This window comes from Dermacentor silvarum, chromosome 3, assembly GCF_013339745.2.
Source record: "Dermacentor silvarum isolate Dsil-2018 chromosome 3, BIME_Dsil_1.4, whole genome shotgun sequence".
Classification (NCBI taxonomy): domain Eukaryota; kingdom Metazoa; phylum Arthropoda; class Arachnida; order Ixodida; family Ixodidae; genus Dermacentor; species Dermacentor silvarum.
In genome coordinates this window covers 150650453-150674378 of record NC_051156.1, presented here as the reverse complement: position 1 = coordinate 150674378, position 23926 = coordinate 150650453, and the positions used below count along the sequence as shown (strand labels likewise).

The 23926-nt window shown below is 44.8% G+C and overlaps 1 protein-coding gene across 3 annotated transcripts in view; it reads left to right on the top strand.

The window, feature by feature from the left end:
* The window catches only part of LOC119445910 (ribosomal protein S6 kinase-related protein-like), a 30564-nt gene extending 7238 nt beyond the window's left edge, over window positions 1-23326 (top strand). For 2 of the 3 annotated variants that reach the window (XM_037710211.2, XM_049663724.1), the window contains exons 4-15: window positions 546-614; window positions 1360-1432; window positions 2941-3048; window positions 4498-4538; window positions 7550-7577; window positions 8793-8882; window positions 10988-11076; window positions 12875-12985; window positions 15536-15637; window positions 17181-17236; window positions 17997-18042; window positions 19245-23326. In XM_037710211.2, coding sequence (XP_037566139.1) covers window positions 546-614; window positions 1360-1432; window positions 2941-3048; window positions 4498-4538; window positions 7550-7577; window positions 8793-8882; window positions 10988-11076; window positions 12875-12985; window positions 15536-15637; window positions 17181-17236; window positions 17997-18042; window positions 19245-19277 — 846 coding nt within the window. In that variant the 3' untranslated portion in view covers window positions 19278-23326. The remainder of the gene's footprint in view (window positions 1-545; window positions 615-1359; window positions 1433-2940; window positions 3049-4497; window positions 4539-7549; window positions 7578-8792; window positions 8883-10987; window positions 11077-12874; window positions 12986-15535; window positions 15638-17180; window positions 17237-17996; window positions 18043-19244) is intronic. The other variant, XR_007466061.1, reaches the window with a different exon arrangement.
* Window positions 23327-23926: the final 600 nt, after the last annotated feature.

Genomic DNA, 23926 nt, shown 5'->3' with positions numbered 1-23926 from the left:
TAGAGTATTTCGATTTCACGTGCCATAATTTTTAGCTAAGGAAAGTAACTTCTTTTCTGGCACTATGAATCCGTGACAATATTGTTATGAAAAAAAAGCAACAACTTAACTTTTTAACAATGAAATTTTGTGTGTTTTTTTTTTTTGGTGCAAAAAAGAAGTCCATCCAAGTATTTAAGTGCTGCTCAATTTGAACTTTGAGGATTGGGCTTCAGTCTGCAATGACCTCATTTTGTGAATTTAACCCTGTATTGTTCTGGTTTAACTGTATTGTCTGCTTAGAAGGGGCAGTGTATGTGTGCGTATTTTTAGACAGTTATGTTGGTATGTTAACATGCACAAATGGTCAGGATAGTTTGTGCAGTTTGCTCTCAGAAGGTACCAAGGAGGGCCGTAAAGGTCTATTGATATTAGTGCAGGTAGGAAGTGCCTCCTACCTTCTGTTTGTCTTTCACAGAGCAGGAGTTGGGCTTGCCCATGGCTGTACAATATAACTTTTCATTTGCTGCACAAGTGTCCTAATCAATGGCTAATTGTTCTGCCAGGTGCTTTCCAAAGCTCAAGTTGTCAGAGAGGAAGCCATTCAACAATGCAAAGAAGAAGTCGCTATACAGGTGATTGCTGATTTTTGGTCTTTTTCCTTGATTGTACAAGGGGGGAATAATCTAATCTTTATATGTGGACATAGCGGTGCAACATGAGCTGAATTCATTTTTTTTTCCAGTGCAGCAGTGTGATACATTTTGACCCAAATTTGGTATGCAGATAGTTTGTGCGCTACAATGCTCCTCAAATTTTGCAATTTCCAGAAATGAGTCCCAATGAACTTATGCAGCTTATAAAAAAAAAACAAAAAAACTGCTTTTTATATAAATGCTGCAAAAGCCATATAGGTAGTGCCGGGATGCTGTGTTAATAATTATTTAGTGTATTTAATTTCTTGGACTCTGATAGGTATGATATGCTTCATGGCTGTCCTTGTTGAATTGCAATAATCTATCATACATTTGTGAGCCTAATTGTTTATAATTAAATGGGTTGTGTGTTTTAGAGTGAAGAACATCACATTGAAAATCGTATGAAAGAAAAAAAGTTTATGCAAGAGTGATAGTTTGTCCCATCTCATAGCTCCTCCATTGCCACCTGAAGACTATGCACATGGGCCTGTCTCGTTGCTGCAGCTGCACCTTCTGTTGACTGTAGAATGCTGTGCAACAGTACTAGTTTTTGAACATCTACTGTGGCTGGCTTTGGCTCATGAAAACCTTGCACTACACTCAGCGCTTTGAGCTGAGTCTCGCGTGCATCTGGCCGTTACAGAGGGATGGTTGCACTTAGCGTTCCTCTCTTTCTCACCAGGCTGTGTTGGGTCGGCATCCATTTGTGGTTCCCTGCACTCATCACTGGCAGACACGCAAGCAACTTTTCATAGGTGGGTTCCCTGTAGAACTTTGCTTCATACTTGGCTCTCTGATTCGTAACTGATTTTATTCATTTAGCCTTTTCATCATGTACGTGCAGTTTAGTGGTAATGTTACAGTCAGAGGTCACATTTTCTTGTGATGTGTGTATTCATAGCTGAGCCCATGTTCAGCTCACCATATTTCTTTCTGATATTCATGCATGGGCCCGACGTCTAGTCATGTGGCTAAATGGTCGTATGGTAAATGCTGTATTTTGTGCATCGGGAAATAAATTGTTGCAGCTGAAAACTGTGGATTGTGTTCAGAGTAGTGCAGAATATGTGACTCCTGAAGGAATTGGCAGAGCAAAGAAGACAAGGCTTGTTGGTAGGGCATCACACTTATTACGCTAAGTAAAGTGAGAACACTAAGACAAAGGTACTCCTTTGTCGTAGTATTTTACTTTCTACTTGCACAGTTACTACAGTGACTGAAGAAAGGCTCTCTGGACTGTGCCTGGTGTAACTCTCAGAAATAATGCCTTGGAAATAGTAAATATATTCCTACTAATACACGGGTGATCTTTCAAGCGCTAAAATAATGACATACCTATCTCAGTGGCTATGGCATTCTGCTGTAGAGTACAGTCAAACGCCTTCGGGCGTACTTGGGGCCTCCAGAATCATTCGTTATACAGGTTGCTTTGTTGTAAAGGTCACACACCGCACAGCTCACAATAGAATCGGGAGATAATTATTCCTTCGTCATAGAGGTCATTTCGTTTTAGAGGCGTTCGACTGCACAAGATTGCACGTTCAAGTCCCGATTGCTGTTGCCACATTTCTTTGGAGTTGGAATTCGAAAACGCTTGTGCTTAGATTTTTAGTTTGCTTGTAAAGAACCCCAGATGGGGTGCGATCGGAGATCTTTGTTCGTTTTGCGTTCTGTTCAGTTGCTGTAGCGTCGCCAAGTGGCAGTATGCAAAATTTGGGACAACAGGAGGGAGAGAGCAGCCAATGGGAAAGCGGTGAACTCCCCAGACGACAAACATCTGGGGGTTCATTGTTTTTGGCGATGTCAAAATGACGACACGCTCCTGTCAATCATTTTGATTACGAGCACGTCGTCTGCTAGGAGCAGAACGCGACGAGAGATGTGAAGTTCGAGCAGTCTTCCGCTCGCTACGAGACTGGCTTTGCATGGCACATCTGGTGGATTGGATTGGATTCAAACGGCGGCTGCAGCTACGGAATGGTTCATCGCTTGCTGATTGGCTGCTCTCTCCCTCCTGTTGTCACATATTTTGCATACTGCTACTTTGTGACGTTGCAGCAACTGAACAGAACGCAAAACGAACGAAGATCTCCGATCGCACCCATGGTCAAAACTAAACCATAGGCTTTGCACTTTGGCCTCTTTCAGAGCTCCAGTGTAGCTTTTTTATGTCAAATGCTATAACAGGAAAAAAGACTTATTAACAACAGAACTTTTTTCTTTAGCTTGTGTGGGTACTGAGATGTTCCTGTCTTGTTGATAGTCACAGAGTATGTTCCTCACGGTGAGCTCCGGCTGGCATGGAAAGCACTAGGTGGATTTTCAGAAGACCTCGTACGAGTGCTCATAGCCGAGCTGGCTCTAGTCCTTGGTGAGTCCCCGCTGGCACCGTTTCTCACAAGCGGAACCAAAGCTGAGTCAAAGAAATAGTGAATTGAGCTGTACATGCAAATGTTTATTAGGGCAGAATAGCTCTACATTAGCAACCAGGCTAGCACATAGATTATAGTTTTCGCAGAGAAATGTCACTTTAAAAACATGTTATAACAGGTTGAGACATGTCAGTATCACTCAGCTGTCACTCCTCAGTTAGCTCATGGATGTTGGAAGTGCCAACTTTGTGTTATTACGTAATTAGCTGCAGCTGAAGTATTGGGAACTACCACATGCTTTTTCTTATGTTCAAATTGCAACTCAGTACAGTGTAGCCTGGTTATAACGAAGTCGGCGGGAATCAGAAATTACTTCGCTATAACCGCTTTTTCGCTATATCTGGACTCTAAAAAAATCAAGCATCAAGTAGAAAATTTTATTTACACCCTCTGAAAAAAGTGGTCGAGGGTCCCCTGCATGTGTTTCGCGAGAGCGCATTTCAAAACAGTGGCCTTACCACTGTCCTGCTGAGCGCAAACGCCCGGCTTGGAACTCGGGTACATACGTAACGTGTCGACAGCTGCGACAGCTGCTCCAGAGGTCACTGGCTGAGGTGCACCGATGTCATCAACAATGTCATCAACTGGAGGAGAGTTTTCTTGTCAAACAAACTGGGGGACTACGCAGTGCGATGAGAAATGTGACGAAACCGGCAGCCTTTCTGGAGGGCGTTAATCCAGCTCATGTACGCGGCGGTTGGCCTGCCTGACATTGAAAAAAAAAAAATTAAAAAAAGAAAGGAAGCGCTCGCTTGGTTTGGAGATACGACCAGGTAGCGCCGGCTGTGTGATGCGGTGCAGCAAGCTTTCGCAAGGAGCCGAGCTGGGCAAAAGGGAAAACGGTGCTGGCAGAGGCTGCGGGGAGCCAAGAATTGGCAGTTTTTTGGCCTTGTTGATTCACGCGAAAACACAAAAGGATGTTTGATGGAAGGATTTCTCGTTTTTCTCGAAGAAAGGTTTCGCTGTATCCGCTGAGTTGCGTTTTTTGCTTTGTTAAAACTGGACCGGACAGGCATTGGCAATGCGGAAATTAGAACGGGAAATTAAGATCACTTCGTTATAACCGCTATTTCACTATAGGTGGGTTCGTTAAAGAGGGCTACACTGTAAAGTATAGTTTGGTTATATGAAAGATATGTTATGGATGTGAACATCTTATAACCTTAAATGTGCCACTAACATTATTGAAGTGTGCTTTATGTCTGCACATTTTGTGTTGGAATGAACAGCTAATATTTTGGCCATTTGTGTTTCTGTTGCTCAGAATAGTGTTAAACCTCATCAGAACTAATTACAGGCAGATAAACATTTGACGGGGATTGATGGCCTTTTATAGAATTAGCATGGTTCTTTGTAGCTGTACAAATGTCAATTTTTTTTTCTCACAGACTTCCTGCACTGCGCCGGTGTCATTTACAGAGACCTGAAGGTAAGTGTGCTTGATTGCTGCATAATTAATGTCTTGCAGTGAAAGGGCTGAACAACTTAAGTAAGGCAGGAAAGAGGTGCTGTCTTCCAGGTATCTATCTGTGCCAGTTTTAGTGTTTTTCTTCTCTTGTACCTCATTGCTCCAAGTTGTTTTTAGCCATCCAATACATTGCTGTTATCTTGGAACTGCAAACAGCGTGTAGATAACTACAAGTAAAACGCTTTACCAAGGTAGTGCGTTGGGCGAGTTGGTGCATAGCTAAACAAATTAATTGTGGCACGAGGAAAAGAAGAAGGAAACCAAGGGGAGACAGGATTGGGCACCATAATGTCTCCCCTTGGTTTCCTTCTTCTTTTCCTCGCTCCACAATTCATTTGTTTACAAGTAAAACCATGTGCCAGTGACAGCCCAAGGCACAGGAGTATGCGTCACCATTACAAATTGAACAGGCTATATTGTGCAGGTGAACAATACCGGAAAAATGCTGGTACTGCTGAAGTCATGTCTAGAGCTTCTTAGGCACAAGGAAGGCGTACCTTGTGGGTTCTTGGTGTCTCACAGGAGACCAACCACCGCGGGTTCGAGCTTAGCGAGCCACAGGGCTGCGTCAGCCGTCGCCTCCAGCACCGCTCGCGCGCGAGCTCAGAGGACGCAAGGGGCTACCGAGCGACGCACGCAAAAACACAGTAAAGCCCTGAGTTGACGGAAACCGTTTACTGAAACCGTCGGCACCAGCACTGCACAAACGCCCGCACGGAGGGGAGCCAAAGGGGTCCCGCACCAGGGCGAAAATACAATAACAGGCGCCTATAGCACGTCGCGGCGAGAGCACAGGCTCAAGCTGGGACACGCCGCTAGGAAAAGTCCAGGCGGCTATGCTACTTGCTCTGGCGATAACCAATGGGTCAACTCGCGAGAGCACGGGCAATCTCCTTCGGCTTAGGCTTTCGGCAAGTGCGGCTCGGCGAGGTACGACCTCGCGCGAGCACTAATGGCACCGCTCGTCGGCTTAGCGTCGGGAAAGGATCAGCACAAAGTACGCGCTCCCCGCACGGGCAAAGGCACCGTGCGCGAGCTCAGTCCTAGTCACAAAGGTGGCGGACGAGAGGAAAGCATGAACGTACCGTGCGCTGGTCCCGGAGAGAAGTCCACGCTTCCCCGCTAGCGGCCGACAACCGGCCGCGTCGTGACGTCAGCGCTCCGCCCTCACCGCCAACCGCCGCGTGCGCAGCGCCACCGCGGGAACCGGTTAGGCGGCGCGGGTGGAGAAGGAGGCCAGCGGGGAACGATGGCGAGGGATGGCAGAGCAGGCGAAGCGCGCGCAATCATGCCGGCGCAACCCTCAATCCCCACAACCTTTACTCTTCTCTGTCCTTTATTTCCTACATCTCGCGTGCTACGCAATACCGCCGTTATGAACCACGACCAACTCGCCCAAGCGTCTACCCTAATACCTTTGAGTACATCTGGGCCGGGATGACATAAAACTATTCCAATCAGCTTTTATTACAAATCCGCCATTAGACACGATGTTGAAACATGCCAATGTTTAACACACTGTTGATCCTCTTTAACATTTTGTTCATGTTTGCTTGAGGAGCCCAACAAATTTTTTTTTTATCATGCAGTCTTCTGAAGATTCACAGGTAACATTTTGGAGTGTTATGCCTTATTCAAAGTGAACATTTAACTACGTTGATATGCATCATGATGTTGTGCTTGAGGATGCTGCATGACCTGAGCCTGGTGCCTGGCACTAGTGACTTGTTTCAGACTTTCACAGTGAGTTACTGAAATTTTTGTGTGGAAAGGACACATTTTTCTTTTCTTATCATGTAATAAAAAAAAAATAACTGAAGCTGGGGTTTGTCTTAGCTATCTCCGGCAAAAGCTTTATGAGGAACAAATAAGTATGCTGCATGAAATTTGACTCATGTCCTGTATGCATGATATACTGATGCTTTCACATGACTTTTGCGGCAAATAAGCTTGCATGAATGGCTGACCATAAACTTTATGCCCATAACTTATGTAATCTTTGCCTGTGTGTAGTGCAGCCAACTGCTTAGTGTCATGTTGCAAATATGCATTAAAATTGGGTGGCAGGCTTTGCGGACTCGCATGATAGAAAATGGCATGTGATGGGCCAATATGTAGGCCTTCTTCTGTGGAGTCTAAAATGCTTTGAACAAATGAACGAACTAGACAGTAGTGCAAAAGATAAACAGGCCAATTGTTGCATGTTTTTTTTAATGCAGGAATGCCAGCTGGCTGATATACAGTGGAATCTTGTAGATAGGATTCTGCGTAATACGTTTTTCGGGATTATGCATTTTTTTTTTCCCTGATAATACGATTTGGTTGGATAATACGTTGGAGGACACGATTTTTGGATGATACGCTTTATTTGCCAGTTCCTGTGAAGATCATATCAACGAGGTTCCACTGTACTTGCAAGGAATAGTTCAATAAGATACACTGAAGAAACAAGGAAGTTGTGCTTGCAACACGGGTATACCGAGTACTGCACTTTGAAGCAGAATGGGAAACCTCCTATGGGACAGTCCCGCGAAGCGCACAAACAAGGATGCGGTTGGCCAGCATGCGCACATGTGTCGCAGCCAAAAAGGAAGAAGCAATTTCCTCTCGTGCCCTCATGTGGCACCAGTATTGGAACACTTATCCCATCTTTAATTGTAGCTGCGTAACTGTAGAATGACACAGACTGCTGCCATCGCGCATGTCATGCGGCGAAGTCGAATGCCAGGAGACTTGTGTGCGAAGATGAATGTCAAGGGACGCGAGAGTTGAATGTCCCCACACCTTAGATTTTGACATTACATTTATGCTGCTTGTCCTGTATAGACTTCATTCACAAAACTAAATTGTTCCGTAGCTGTGGCTGTGTCTGAATACGTATTGCCTATGTGATTTGTCTGCCGATATTACTTTTTTGAAACCACTTACGAGAGCATGACATCATTGCTCACGTAATGTTGTCTGATTTGCAGATGGAGAATGTCCTGCTTGATGAGGATGGTGAGTCTTCTTTCATTCCGTTAATTATTTCACTAATACAGTAGAACCCCGCTGTTACGTTTTTCACGGGACCGTAAAAAAAAAACAAAAAAAACAAAAAAAAACGTATGAGCCGGGAAACAGGAAAAACTGAGAAATGGGAGTAGTGTTGAACTGCACACAATCTTATTTTAATTCTTATTTGTGAAAAAAAGTAGTTTCGCCCGACAGCCGAAGTATCGATTGCGATAAGCTATACAAAGTAAGAATAGTAGTTTTATTGTCCGTGTAAACTTGTAAACATTCGCTTATTAACTAATTAACAAGCATGGTGTCAGCGCCCACAGGCAAACCTGAACACATCACACTCGATGAGCGCAGACACGCGCTGTCAAACGCTGGCGTGAGGAATTTAAGCGCCGCTGCAGAAGCGAGCGAAGTGACCTTCGTGCTGTTGTCTATCGCTTCAACGCAAACTGAGCGCCGAGAAAACACAGCACGCACCAAGCTACGAGCCGCCGACGCACCTACACTGCGTAGACTCTGCCCCCACGCAGATCGCTTTTGCGCGACCGCGCGTCGCCGCGCAGTATGATGCCAGAGCACAACGCTGCCCGCTATCCCTCCCACCTCGCTGGTGCCTCGAGCGCAACGGAAAAAGGTGCGCTTCCTCCCTGCTTTTCTTTCTTTCGGGCGCGAGACGCGATCGTTGGCTCCACTCGCACATAGAGCATACGGCGCACGGCGACGGCATTATCACCCTGGGACTTTATATGGAACATCTATGAGCCAAAACCAATTTTAGGGCCGCAACGTGTCATAGACACCACCTCTAGATAGCAAATGCAGATCTCAAGGGCCATACTTTTGCTGGACGGAAACCGAAAATACGTAATAAGTGTCGCCCCCGGCACTTTGGGCGGCCAATGCCATCGTCAAGCAACCAAGCCAAACGACATGAAAAGTCAAAATGGCCGCTCGGGCCGGCGAGGTGTGGCAGTTCGCGACATATGATGCGGGAACGGTCCCAGAGTTGCGACGTAACAGCGGGGTTACCAATGCATTGGGTTCTATGGGAGCTGTGCCGGGACCGGCCGAAAACGACGTAACAGCCGGGAAAACGCAGCACCCGGGAACGTAACAGCGGGGTTCTATGGTATTAGCCTTGAATGCTAGGCAGGGCTGCCGCGTTATGCTCTTGTGCATGTGGGCCATGTCCACATTTCTTTTCTCCAGGCCACATCCAGCTGATAGACTTCGGACTCGCCCGGTGGCTCAGCTACTGCGCTCGAGCGCACACCGTCTGCGGCACAATGCAGTTCATGGGTGAGTGTGGACGTGGGACATCCACTTATTAGGGAGTCATCACCGTACTGTGGTGTGTCATTTTCACTGTCGCTCATAGCGTTGCTGTGCTGCAGTGTTGTAGTATCTAACCAAAATGGGTACACTTCCCTGCAAAAGCTTTTAGAATGTGGAATTCGTAAAGAATGTGAATTTTTTTCGTTTCCTAGTTATATATCCAGAAATTGAAGTATGCACTGTGCAACTCTCAGCGCAGGCTGTGCAGGGCCTCCCTGAATTTCAGGTACTTCCAGGCTGCAAAGCAAGCAAAGTATACATTTTGAAAGTCCTGTGTTTCAAAAGCTTTTTGTGGGCCAATGGACTTTAAATGCAGTATTTAACATCTGTAGTAGGATGTTATTGTCAAATTGCAATTTCATGCACCTCTAAAGGGAGAAGGGGGAAATTTGTTTGACAAATGGAAGAATGGTCATCCGGATATAAAAGGTCCTCTAGCCTACTACGCTTTCCAGAGTGTAGAAGTAGTGTAAGGGATGACAGTAAGGACTTACACTAGAGAGTGAAACAGTGGAACCTTCATAATAGTGCTTCTTTCAGACACATAGGAACACTACACATTAATTGGAAAATACATCTTATATAAATACACTGAACATGCCGTTAGTGTCGCAGTGATCAGAATTCAGCAACACTATATAATCGGGAAAATCAGCTTGGAAGGAACATATCTACGGGGTCTTACGATATAGTACAGGTAAACCTTGAGATAATGGAAGTCGGTAAAGTTGGCAATTTGCTTCAATATATCAAAATTATATTATATTGAAATTTGACCTTTTATGCAAATAAGTACATGACAGATGCATTTTTTGTACGCGGAGGGGGCTGCAAGATTTTCCAAATTATCAGGCTATTGGAAAAAAGCAAATTTGAATAAGAAAAAAATCATTTTGTTGAATTTGAGAGTCGGCGACAAAAGATGCAGTTTCATGCTTTGTCGACAATATCTTCACATCGGTGACATGAAGCAAAGCCAGCCACGCTTTCATGTCCACTCCGCCCCTGTGACTGAGGCAGATGAAGCATTCGCCTGCCTATCGCTTCAAGGCATCTTCGAAACTCAAGATTATGCAACCTTCCGTACTAAACATGTGGGAAGACAGTGCACATGATGTCACACAATCTCGGCTTGCACACGCTGCAGATTACCTATAAAACAGGGCTCAGTCGAGCTGACAGCCAAGCGCAGCCACCACCACTTTAGAAAAGGAGATGCATGCCAACCTGCCCCCTCCCTCGCATGCTCTTGATCGCGTTATCGCCCCCCCCCCCCCTCCTTTCCCCTCGTTCGCATTGGAAGACAACAATCATCAAGCGACCATCCTTCTCGGCTCACTGTCGCACGCTTTCACTTGCACCCAAAGCGTACAGCACCGGGCACGATAGTATCTTATTGCACTTGGACTTTATATGGAACATGATGCTGCTCTGTTTCGGCGGTCGCTCATGGTTGTGTTGTGCTTGATTTGAGAGGTGCGTTTGCAAGCAGCCGCTTGTAACTAAACTGCTTAACCATCTGCGTCAGCGGAAATTGCCATTTATTGTTTCGGTATTTCTTCGTTGAGGCAGTGAAATTTCGTTATATTTTAATCATGTGTAAACACACTTCGTTATATGTATTGATTCTAAATACGTGGTGTTCTAGGGACAAGAAGTTATAAAAAAGGAAGTACTTCATTATATTATATCGAAGTTTGTCATATCGAGGCTTAACTGTATTGTAAGGCAGCAGCACAGCTGTTGTCTCGACGCCTTTATTTGGCTGAGCCACGCGCTGAACAAAGACGACGCGCACAGTGATGATGATTATGTACAGGTGAAGAAGATGAAGGATGAATATTGTGCTCACAGTATATGCAAATTTGTGTCCTAAGGGTCTGTCACTGCCACTTGTATTGCTTGAAAATTTTATTGTACACTGCATGTTGCTGCTGCCACAAGGTTTTGTAGATGCTTCTACACAGCCGCCACACCTCTGTTCACCTTGTTCCTTGCGTACTGTGGTGGTTGCTTCTGTCGACAGAGTCCTTGATACTGCATGCCTGGTGGTTCTTTACATTTTGCAGCACCCGAGGTCCTGGCAGCTCAACCGTACTCTCATGCCGCGGACTGGTGGTCGCTGGGCATCATGATGTATGCGCTGCTGGTGGGAAGAGTATGTCCATAGTTGATTTCTCACGTGTCCCCCTGTCACTTTCTTACTATTTCGTTATTCATGTCCGGGTGTTTCTGCATGTGTGGCACTAATCTAGGGACCTGGAACTTGGGAGGATAACAAAGAAACTTAGAAGCTAAGGATTTCGCAATGGGTGGTAGAATATAAAAATGATGAGTGTAACACTAACAAGCAGAAAATAGCAGTAGCAAGTTAACGCAGAGCAGATTAGATAGCTGATATTTTAAATAGAAGATGCGTAAGACTTATGGTTACTTATGGTAGATTTGACTGGTTATTACCCCGCTCCAACTCAGTTTGCAGCGATGTGGAGCCCACGTGAGATTACAGGCAGAGAAGGTCTGCCTAAATGTTTTGTCTATTGTCCGACAGGAGGTCCTCTTACATACAATCTCGCACTTTGGGACCTCTTTCCGTTTCTCTTAATTTATGTATTGCACCTTAGTAACTGAATGAAACACTGATTATGTTCTGCTGCTCCCAGAGCAATCGACGGAGCCCTTGTAACTGGAATTTATTCAGATCTCAGTCGCACTCCAATCTCGTAGGTGGGAGTACCTTCCAGCACTCTGAGCTGGAACATGGCGCTCTGAATGAACTAGTTGAATGTGTTCCGAGCCCTCGATTTCAACTAGTTGAATATAAAGGATGCTGCTAGAGCTCCCTAGAGCACTCGGAAGCAACCAGTCGAATGTACCACTAGAGTAACAGAATGGATATCAAGGGAAGCACAGAGGGTTAAATGCAATGATGAAATTAAGAAATTACAGGCATAACGTGAAGTTGTCTTGACACAAGAGAGGGGTAACTGGAAATCGCTGGGAGAGGGCTTTGTCCTGCACTGGCCCTTAATATGCTGTCCTGCAGTGGCCCTTAATATGCTGATGTTAATAATACTACAGACAGTATAAAGAGAGGTCTAAACGGTACAGCTAGTGAACATACCTCTTGTCTGCAATGCTGCTGCAATGGAGTGATCGGCACGATCCATGTGCTACAAGCTGCTATGCCAATGTGTCAGCGTGGAGTCTCGTGGCATTATGCACAATCTGCAAATAATTGTTTGTCATGGAAATTACATTTGATTTTGGCTAACTGCACATGTATGTGATTAATATGAAATAAGGGTTGGCAAATTGTTAGTAATTATTCATTTATGTGCTTCTTTCATTGCACATGAACTTACATAGCAACAACTTCAACAGGTTTCAAATGGATAGCCAGCAAGGCATCATAGATTGGGACTTATGTCAGCAACTGTTAAATGGTTTTTGCTTCCTGTGAAATAAGTTTCTAGACAGTACAGGAGACAGTTGGGTGAATTGATAACTTTCTTTACTAGCAGAGAGTGCACCAAAAATCAAAATATGAGGGAAAGGTGGGTCATGTATGATGTCTGACTTTTTCGTGTTCAATCTTCTGATACAGTTTTTCATTCTGAACAGCATGTTGACTTATCCGAATGCTTAGGTGTTTTATAATACTTGAGGTTATCACTTAAATGCAATGCATTTTTTCCTGACAAGCATAAACCACCAAATGTGCAAGATTAGACAAGCTTATCTTTGTTCCAATGAACAAGATACATTGCAGGCACATTCGGATGGGCAACACAGTGTGTACAATATATGTGAGGGCATTCTTCATATTTGGTACAAAGCTACAGTTTTGTGATTGTAATTTAACAAGGCATGAAGAACTTAAAGGAAGGTATTCTTTTTTGTTTAATCATTCAAAGAATGTGCATCAATTGTTGTATATGTGTTCCCCACTACAGTATCCAGTTGAAGGCACTGGTGACCATGTACAGATGAAGCATTTGGTGGCCAACACCAACTATGACCTCCCTGAGGGCTTCTCTGACCCAGCCCGCAAACTTGTTAGAAAGGTTGGTTCTATCTTTTCCCCGCTTGCTTACTGCTAACTGTACTTGTGTATTGTTAGGGCATGTTGTATACATAATGAAGTTCTTACTTCGTTGTAGCACTAGTTTGACCTTTATAACACCTAGTAATGCACCTGTGTCACTAGTATGCATGATTCTCATAGCTTCTGTATCAGCAAAAACAGGTTGTGCTCAGGCCATTCCGCAAACCACTTAAAAAAAAGAGAGAGATAGAAGTCATAAGGGAGAGGCAGGGAGGTTAACCAGGCTGAGCCCGGTAGGCTACCGTGTACTGGGGAAGGGGAGGGGGGAAGGGGATTGAAAGAGAAGGAAGAGAGAAGTTACACAGTCAAGCGTTCTTTGCTGAGTTAGTCACAGGTGGTCATACGGGCCGGTGCACCTAAAAAAATGCAGCAGCGCCTTTGTAGCCCTGCACATAGCAGACGCACGAGGCCACGGGCCCAAGATCTTCTCCTCCGTAAAAGGCCTGTCGTCTTAAGTGCCCCAACGCCGTCCAAAGGGCACTCTTCTCATCTTCGCATCTGGGGCAGTCACAGAAGAGATGTCTGGTGGTTTCCTCAACACCACATGTGCTGCAATCGGCGCTGTCCGCCATTCCATTTAGGAATGAAAAGGCGTTTGTAAACTTCTATTCGCAGGTGGCACAGTAATGTTTCTTCCCATCGGTTAAAATCTGGTAAAAGTTATACTTGCATCTGTGGGCCCATGGTATATAGGCGCCGGTTGGTAAACTCCGGTGTATTCTATCTTTTTAGAGCTATAATATGGGCAAAACTGCTGAGGTGCCGCGCTGCATTCGTTCTCGACAATGGTATTGAGATTCTTTCACATTCTTCATGTGCCTTACGGGCAGCTTTGTTCATTGCCAGTAATGTTGCAGTGCCCAGGTAGTCACTGAAATTCAAATACAATGTTGTGGCCCCTGTCCACCGCTTGAAGTTTTCTATACCTAAAAGCATTGGTTTTTTTTTTGTGCTTTATGATGGGATGTGTGCACCGAAAGTGGCTTTTGCATAATTATTTTGCCAATGTGTGGTATGTGGGATGCCCCTGTGTACTGCCAATGTGAACTCACTGCCCATTAAGTTACCTGCCTTGGTAGTCCAGAGGCTTTCTGGGCTACCAAGCAGGAGGTTGTGGGTATGACACCCACCTGCTGTGGGTGTGCGCTCATACGGCCAGAGTACAAAACGCTCATGTACCATCCTTTGAGTGCATGTTAAAGAAAGCCCAAGGTGCTAAAAATTTATTTCGGTTCACTTCACTATGGTATCTCTCACTGCCACTGTGCTGCTTTTGAAAACTAAACACCTTCAGTCAATCAATCACTGCAATTAAATGTGTCCTCGCATGGTTTAACCATGAGTTGAGTGGCACTCTAGTTAGTGGACCCTTGTGTCCGTGGGGCTCTTTGATTTGTATTTACAAGCTTTTACCAATGTGCCCTGACAAACATCCAAGCATGGAACTTGTACCTCGATTTTCCTATGCCAGCTCGAATGACAGTTGTAACCAACACTAGTAGATTTTTACATCAATGCGCCACAAATCAACTAGTGCAGTGTAATGTTGTTGTCTGCTACCAAGAGGTTGCATGATTCCTACACGTCCAAAGTAGCAGATGCAGGAGAACTGTGAACTTCTGCTGGACTGGCTCCTGTATGTAGTTAAATCAAAGAGCATGGTGCAGGTGGCACATGCTGCACTCATACTGCACTATATTAACTTAAGTAAGCGCAAATGACAAGAGACAATTTTATTTTAGTGTACGCTATACCACTGCGTACGCTATAAAATAGCAGGCCGTCACTGCGCATGCGCGGAACGCTAAACGACCCATAGCGTATAGCGTACACACGCTATTTCTCAGATTTAGCGTTACCGTCCTTGCGTGGTTTGCGTAAAACATGGCGGCGGTCCCCGCTGCCCGCTTCGTATGGAATTTGGCGTTGTTCTTGTAGAATTCACTCCGTTCATAGCAAATGATTCATAAATGGCTTTCACTTAGTCTCAGGCCGCTTCGACGACAGTGTATTAGCAATAACCTTGTGGAGTTTTTGAGATCGCTTCTCGTTTCGAACGAGACGAAGCCTAACCAGAGAAACCTTCCAGATGTCAGCGCCACCTATCAGTGAAGTCGGGAGATAGGCACCACGACGGCATATGGCCTCTGAGATTGGAAGATCTCGCAGGCCAACAAAAACAGCATACGCTGTAATATAGCGTATAGCATACGCTGTAGTTGCATATGCTATACTAAAGCTGTCCAAGGTGTAGTTACGCAGTAAAAAAGGCATAGTTCGCAGCATGTTCTACAGTGCAGCCAGTAGAGTTGCTAGCAGTGGAAGTAGTGTTTCTATGTTTGTTTATGCATTTACACCCCTGCAGGCTGCATGTAATAGCATACTCGGGAATTGTGTAAGAGTGAGAAAATCAAATTACTAGCAGCAGTTTTCAGATGTCAGGATGCCATGCAGTGTTTGTTCCTTTGAATATGAAACCTAAAATTTTTGTATGCATCACTTCCTGCAGCTTTTGTGCAAGATGCCTCACAAGCGCCTCCAGTCACTTCACCAGCTCAAGTGGGAGCCATTCTTCCGGGAGCTCAGCTTTGACGACGTTCTCCACAAAAAAGTAAGCAACTAGCCATTTTGTATTTTACAGTCAAACCTCGTTAATACGTACCCGCTTAATGTATAATTGCAGTTTAAACATAGTCGCGAAGATTCCCCCACCCAGCCCCCATTGAACCCGATGTATTGGCTGACCGCTTAAGCCGTAGTCGCTCATTGCCCACCAAACGGTTGGTGCATACTATTTTTGTTTCTAATCTACACGCACAGGCACAAAATGGGCAAAATCTCATGTGTGCAGACGTTCGATTCTCGAGTTGCGATGCCCGGACGACAGTCGCCAGCGATAGTGAACCTAAAACATGGCCACCATGACGTATATCCTGCTCATACAGCTGTTGCCGATTGCCGCGCACAAAAGGATGGCCTTCGAGATTAGCTCCCGGTAACGCGAAGAAGCCGTCGGTAGGAGGTGCGAATTCGTTCTCGCCGTCGAATTCAAGTATTTACCGCGCAGAAGCACATTTTATTGCGAAGCGCATTTCTGTCGTCACCTTGGACGTCGCTTTGAGGTTCTGTGTAAAGTCCAAACACGGCAACATTGTTGCCGCATGCTGTATGCTGTATGTGCGAGTGAAAGCTTGCAAGGGTCAGCCAACTCAATCTCCCGCGCGCGAGGGAGAAATACGGGGCGGAAGCACACTTCTTCTGTTGCACGCGAGGCACGGCGGGGAGGCCAGAAAGGGAGGGGTTTACTTCGGCAGCAGCTGCGCGGGCTCCGTTTCTTGACAGTGATCTGCGGAGTGGAAAAAGTGCGCGCCCCCGCGGGCCTCATCTTCAAAGCGATCTGCAGACAAAGCGCAACTTGTGCCAGTAGCTTTGTATGCGCTGTGCTTTCGACGTCTAATGGTCAGCGCGCTTACTGCTGCTGCCGCGCCTCCTCACTCCAGCATTTTGAAAGCGAATTTCCGCGGTCATCGAACGAGACGAGTCCATGTTTACCTGTGCACGCGTTACACCGTGCTTGTTAATATAGTTAGTAAGCGGGGCCTCATGGACAAACTGGCTCGCGGCCTCATCTACTTCAAAGATGCCGTCGTCGTGGGAAGGCCGCCTCGGCGGGAAGTGCAGATTACTGATTTTTTGCAGCCTACTCGCAAATAAAGCCTTTATGAGTGCGTGTGTTTGAGAATGTCGTGACGTAGTTCTTTTCCGGCCGGTAAGTAGCCGCTAAACTGGCATTGGCGGTTAATTCATACATCGTTTAGTGCATACCTAAACATCGGTCCCGGCCGACTACGTATTAACGAGGTTTGACTATAATGGCTATTCTACCTCATGGATAACAGTTTCTTGCAACTGCGGGTTGGTAATATGTGGACCTGCACATGCTATTGAAATTTTTTTTCTGCAAATGGCGCTGGAACTTTATGATTCTGTACCCTTCACCGATTAGTACTTGTTAAAGTCCGCATGAATTTTTTTTTTCATACAGTATTAATTTTGTCTGAACTATGAAATAAATTGTTTGATGAGACATGTTTTGTGTGTGTGTGTTTGCATGTATGCATTTCACTGTAATTATTCTTGCACTTATGTTGCAGATCTCTCCTAAAAAGCTGTTACAACTGCAGCTTGAAAACTCAGGCAAAGTCACATCGTAAGTAGTATTCTGCATAATTCCTTTTCTTTGTCTCTGTCCCGCTCTTTGTGTGTGTATGTGTGGCGGGGGGGGGGGGGGGGGGGGTGTTGAGGCAGAAGGTAAAAGGGTGCATCTATAGGCAGGTGAGTGGAAAGACAAGTTTCACTGTACATGGTTTCATAGACTTTGAGAGATTGTCTGCATCATGTCAAAAGGTACAGCAAAGCACATGATGGAGAACCGCACTCCTTTGGAAGTTATTTAGTTGAGGTCCTCAAGCATTTAGATCTTGATGGTGCACTACTACACTAATCCTTAAGAAGCCTCGACGACGCCAGTTCTTCGTGAGCGATCATAATTTTTTTTTGGGGGGGGGGGGCTTGTGACGAGCCCACCTCGTCATAGGTATTTCGCCGCTTTCCAAATCGTTTCTCGCATGCAGGGAATGTCAAACGGTGTTTTCTTTTTCTTTCACAACAAAGGCTGTGGTGGGCATTCTGTCATCCTCTCTTATTTTTATGGAATTAGATTTTACACACTATTTCCAATGACATTTCTGCATTTTAATGAAGTTATTGAAGCATATCAAGCAAAAAAATGAGACTTTATGGTATAGTTCTTTCGAAAAGAATGAGCCCGAGGGGTTGACAAAATTGTGTACACGTCCGGTGTTGTTTACTGGCATGTTAGGCAGCAATGTAATATGTCTATAATCTCTATACCTGTGGTGCAGTTTTTTTTTTTTTCTGTTACATTTTGATTTGTTCTTCTTTTACAGAGAAAATGGTGTGCAGGAGGAATCTCAGGACAGCACCAAAGTAACCGTGAGTCTCAAGCACCTGCTCAACTCTCTGTTTGACTTTTTCTGATGAGCATGTCAGTTTGAGTATCGCGTGGCTTAGCTAGCTCTTACCTCTTGGTTGAGGCTGACTGTTTTTGCCGATATAGTAAAATCTTGTTAATTAACTTCTCGTTAAATAAGAAAACCTCAAAATTTAGACTCGCTCTTTGGTACCGGTAAGCATACTCATTATCTAATGGCATCAAACTCCCATTAATTGGGAGTTAGTTCGTTGTACTGGTTATTTAGGATCACCTTGGCGTGCAATGAGCATGGAGTACCGTAAATGTATTATCATTATTATGCAAAAGAGCAATCATTGCACAGGCGGTGCTAGTGTGTAAACTGGTATGAAGCTGCAAAGTCCACATCTGCAAAGTCATCAGCTGGGACCATACAGGCATGACAAAATCGTTCCATGCCTTTTTATTGCTTTTAGTGCCACGTATGGCATCGCATTGGCTGCGTGCCTTCAAGACGGCCTTGTCGCCATTCGTTATAGCAGCGATTCTGACCATGGATTCATCTGCAGTGGTTGTCGCGAGCACTGGTGTTGTTTTGATAGAGTGCAAGGCAGGCGATGTCATAAACAGTTGCAGATGAAAAGTAATTCTGCACTGGCATCAAACCTGCCACCTACATTGCAGTGGACATTTAGTTTGCCGGCCACTAACTGGCGGAAAAATCAGCTGGATGCTTGCACAGTAGTCAAAAGCATGTCTGTTCAGATAAAGATGCATATCTCGCGCTGCTATCGCATTGCGAAGGAAGTTGCAAGGCCCTCGCTGATGTGGGTGCTTATCAAAGTATTGCAGCTTTGGCGCTGATTTTGTGCAAAACGGAAGTGAGGGTAATGGATTTATTTAGTAAATAAAGGCATGTTGATGCACATAGTAAGCATTTCTTTTTTTGTTTTCTTGGTTCATTTGATAACTTGACGATTGTTTGATTGACGTCAGTAATTTTTCTGGTCCCATGAAATCTGAGTTAATGTGATTTTACACTACTGGCTAAAGCTTTAAGAAGATGTTTCATATTATACAGTGGCAAGAAAGTTATTTAGCTCTTACTAAGCTTCTAGGTTAGCATAATCCTAAAGGCTACTTTTGCATTTCTCTGATGCATGTACCATATTTTTATGGTATGGAATGACGAAACATTTGTTCGGTCTGGTTTTGCTTCTAGTTTGCAGGCTTTTCATGCCTTGTCAAGTCGTGATGGTTGCCACAGCAACAGCACGAGTGGCATTGCATTCTACCGATTCATCAAAAGCCTGAGCAAATCACTGCAAGCTCAAGTGAGTCACCGGAAGTTTTATGACAGTGCCTTCATCGCCTTCGCTGAACAACATGTCAAGCAAGATGGGAAGGGTGCCAACGGACCATGAGCTTGACTCTTTGTGTACTAGATTGTCTTGCACTCACTCTGCCATGTGAAAGGAAAACGGTATTTAACACCTGTGTTCACACTGCCACATCATTTGCAAAGCAGGAAGCCGTCGGCAGATAGGATATAGGATATCTGTTTGTTGGAATGCCAGCGACATACTGGTAGCACATTCAGACAGCTTGAACATGTTGGGAACAGTGAGCTGGCTGTCGTTGCATACAGTCAACTCGTCACAATTATTGCTGCTTGGTAAAACCCCTGTTAATCTGCCATGAACTTTTTAACATTGTAGAGCTTTTGCTATCTGGAAGCACCTTGTTTGTTTACTGAATCTTATTTTTCATAGCTGCAAGCTTTCAGGGCAGCTGGAGAGAGCATGCAGTTTGTTGCTGAAAAAAGTGGCTACCATTTTACTCTGCTGTGCTTCTCGTCCATATCACCTGCACCAAATAAACACAAATACAAGTACAAAAAGGGGTGGGGGAGGAGGTTGGGCACAAATTTTGTCTTCATGCGTGGCTTCGTGGCAACGCACGGTGCGTCTTAAAAAGTACGATGCTGTGCTTAAAAGACAAAATAATCATTGCACTGAAGTCGCACTGCTCTGCAGTGGGGAGTAGCAATGAAAGCAATGGTGATTATGCAAGACAGGATCAATCCTTTGTGGTGACAGTTTACCGCTTTTATTTTGTAAATATTTTAACATTGTGTATGAGATTGTTTACATGGATTACATGCAGTGTGTTTCGTTCCCCCTCCTTTTTTTTAAGCTTGCCTGTCTTTTTCTTTTGACAACATTTCTGTGGCATGTTAAGAAACATGACTTTGTGGTGCCATTCACCTGCTGTCTTCAACATTTTCGTGTAAGGAGAGATAATGTTGCTCATTCATGCATACATAGCCTGTGCGTGGCGACCCACTAACTGCTGGCATGTCGAGTGTCATTGTTTTCAGCTAACCTATGGCGTGTGACAGCTGTGGTTTTTATTATTGACATGATCAGCATATCAAACTGCCTGTCATGGCCCTATAACATGATCTTTTCCCTGGTGGCCTTTTTTGCGACTGTAACTGGTCTTTACGTGTGAAAACTGCCAAGTTACAGCTAAGCTAAGGCATAATTTCACGCGTAACACAGACATTCTTGCATAAATTGGAAAGTATAGTTGCATAGCTCATTGCCATGGCTTCTGAGATTCTTAGATCAAATGTACATTTATTATCCATAGAAGGACACCACAGTAAATGTTGATATGTTGCACAAAATTACACATATTCATTTATAATAGCCTTTACGTATAACCCTTGATATATATAAAGTGCAGTCCTAGATTTTTTTTTTTTTCAACCAAAGATTAGTTAGCCATTGAAGTGACCTTACTATACCTTAACGCTGAACTTCACTATAGCATAACACTTGTTCACTATAGTGCAGCATAGGCGAAGGAAGTTTCGTACAGTTTTATGAATCTCTATTCATACCATTCATGTGCACGCATAACCACCGTTGAAGTATTGCTTTAGTCTTAGCGGCAGCCCCTCACATGTTTGGGTGTGAATTGATCTGAAAAGGAAGTGCCACTTTGGAAGTCCTGTTTATAAAGTAAGGCACTTAATGAAATGAGGTAGAGGCTGCACTCTTTAAATTGCTGTATTCTCATGAACATTAACTTCACGTTGACATGAATCTCATATGGCTTCTCGTGCATACTCCACCACGGTGGCACAATTGCATGGTGACTGAGTGGCTATCATCTCTATTGCTGCTGAGCATGAGGTCATGGGTTTGATTCCCGCTTGTCATAGCAAAATGCAAGAAAGCGAAATTACTCAGATTTTGGCTCATGTTAACACCTTCTGTGCCATGAATGAGCTAAGTTTGTCGGTGCATTTCTGGTAAAAACGGCAAACGACAAACTCGGCTCATCAACAATGCTTTTCATTTTCGTGCTATCTCCATCTTCTTATCCATTTTTTTTCCCCCTTGTATGTTGCTATTAAGCTTCACTTTTGCTGAGATTGAGATTGAGATGATTGAGATTTTCTTTAAACTCTTCAACTATTGTCTACCTTGTTTTTTGTAAGTAGGATTCTAAAGTTAGACAGACTGGGCATTTTTGGTCAGAATTGTGGGGGTCTTCCCCAACCCGTAGCGCATATAATCGCAGCTACGTACGGTTCGGGCGAATAAGGCAACAAGCGAGTCAACTCAACAACATTTATTGCTGTGGGCAATAAGACACACTTGCAGAGGGAAGTCCGCTCTGTATAATAAGTAATAAAATAGGCTTGCCTCGTCACGTGTGGTAGTCACACAAATGAGGTCACTCATCTGTATGGGCAGGTAGGTGTAGCGAGGTCAGAGAGCCCCGGGGGTCTCTCGTTCGCGCTCTTTTATACCTTTTTACCTTTTCGTGAGGGGAATGACCTCCTCGCCCGCCGGATACTTTCCCTCTTCTCGCGGGGGCACGCATGTCGCGAGAGGCGAGCGAGAACCGGGAGAGGGCAAAGTACATCTCTCCCGTGTCCGCCCGGCTCCCGCCGAGTGTGCTACGTGCGCAAGCGACGGTGAGCACCCGCGGGAGAAGGTGGCAGCGTGTGCTCCCCACAGAATTTAAAAGAATAGCATGGCATGGTGGAAGAGGTGAATAAAACCAGGGTGGCCAGAATTCAGAGCCCTCCATTACAACGTCCCTCATAGTCAGACTGTTCCTTTGAGATGTAAAATTCTCTCACTTGTGAATATCAGTAGTGGTGACAAGAAGCGTCTTTGTACGCTAGTATATTAGTGATGTGTTCTGTGAAAGGAAAAGCGCTATGTATTTTCATACTGCAGCGCGGAAATTAGATGTCACGTTAGGCAGCACTTGCGTCACAAAATGCAATAATCGCTCACCTGCATCATGCTCATTTTGCGTGTTTTGCAAATCCGGTTTGCAAACTGTCTTGCGAGTTGTGTATTGTCAATTGCCGCCACTGACACCAGATGTAGGTGTTCATTGTTACAGGGTCCTTTAACTCATCGTAGAGCTTTGTGGTGTTGGCACACTGACTCGTGAAAAAAACTTGAATGTGCAGATTTAAATAGATGCACTACTTTATGTGAAGTACAACACACTACGCAATAGTGTTAAATTTATGTCAACCCCCCCCCCCCCCCCGCTCCCCCCCCCTCCTTTTTTTTTGTCCAAGTAAGTTTTATAGGTGTCCAATTAATTTGATGCAGCTAAGTGTCCAGAATCACGTATATGTCCTGGGCAATCAATTGATACCAATGCTCTGTTGCGGCATTCTGCTTTGTTATAAATTGGGGCCTTATCAAGGATGTCGTGGGACTTGTTGACCTTTTTAGCAGTTGAAAAGGTTGAACTTGGCAGCCTATAAGGGCCACAGCATCCTTATTCTTAGGGACCATGAGTATATTGTGGGAGATTCGTGAACATTGTGCCATTTGATGAAAAAAAAATTGCTGTTAGGTTATTATGAATTTCTCAGGTGCGAGCTCACTGGCAATTTGCTTGTTGGTGTTCTAAGCCCTTTTTGCTAGTCGTAGTTAGTATCTAGACTCATTTCAATAAAGAAAGACGAACACTGACCACAAGAATTCGATCACCATCATCAGCCTATTTAGGTCCATTGCAGAATAAAGGCCTCTCCCTTAGCAATGTTCACTTACCATTATTCTGCACTGGAGGAAGACTGCTGTGCTTTAAATTTTTATCTTGTCACCCTTAAGTTGTCTCCCACCCTTAACAGCATTCCTATTGATCTGGCACTCATTCTCTTATTCTAATGGACCACCAATTATCTGTTTCTTGTTTAAACTCCGATGCAGGAGCCTCAAGGCTAACCATCTGTCGTGGTAAACCAGTGGCTATGGAGTTTAGGGATGGTAATATCGATGAACGATTAATCGATTAATCGACTAAAAGTACGCCGCAAAACGATTAATCGTCATCGATGTGTACCTTTAATTTAATCGGTTTAATCGATTAAAGCAGTTCGATTAATCGTTTTCCAGACAGTGACTAAAGTGGCGTGAAAATTTTGAAATCGTACTGTAGAATGCGGAGTACGAGCAACGACCGCGCGGCTGCGAATACCGAGAGCGACTGTCGACTGTTTTCCCGAGTCATGTCGAGCTGGCCAAGCGCTTCCCCGCTTTACGCGCACGTCACACAGGCTGCCTTGGGCCCGGAGAGAGGCCGCCCCCATGGAGGAAGAAATAAACTAGGCGAGAGCATTACGTGAGGCAACTAGTCTTGGCAAGCGAACTCACCGTCAAGCGATTTCCTTCGCTTTTTACTTCGCAGTAGGGTCAACACGTGACCCTGAGTGACAACGTATTGGCCGATAATGTTTGGTTCGCAGCAGTTTCAAATCAGTGCGCACCCGTTCAGCTGCGCTGCTGCCCTGCACCCGGCAGCATTAAACCTACCGCGCGCTCTGATGTGGCGATCACGTGTTGCGCCATTACT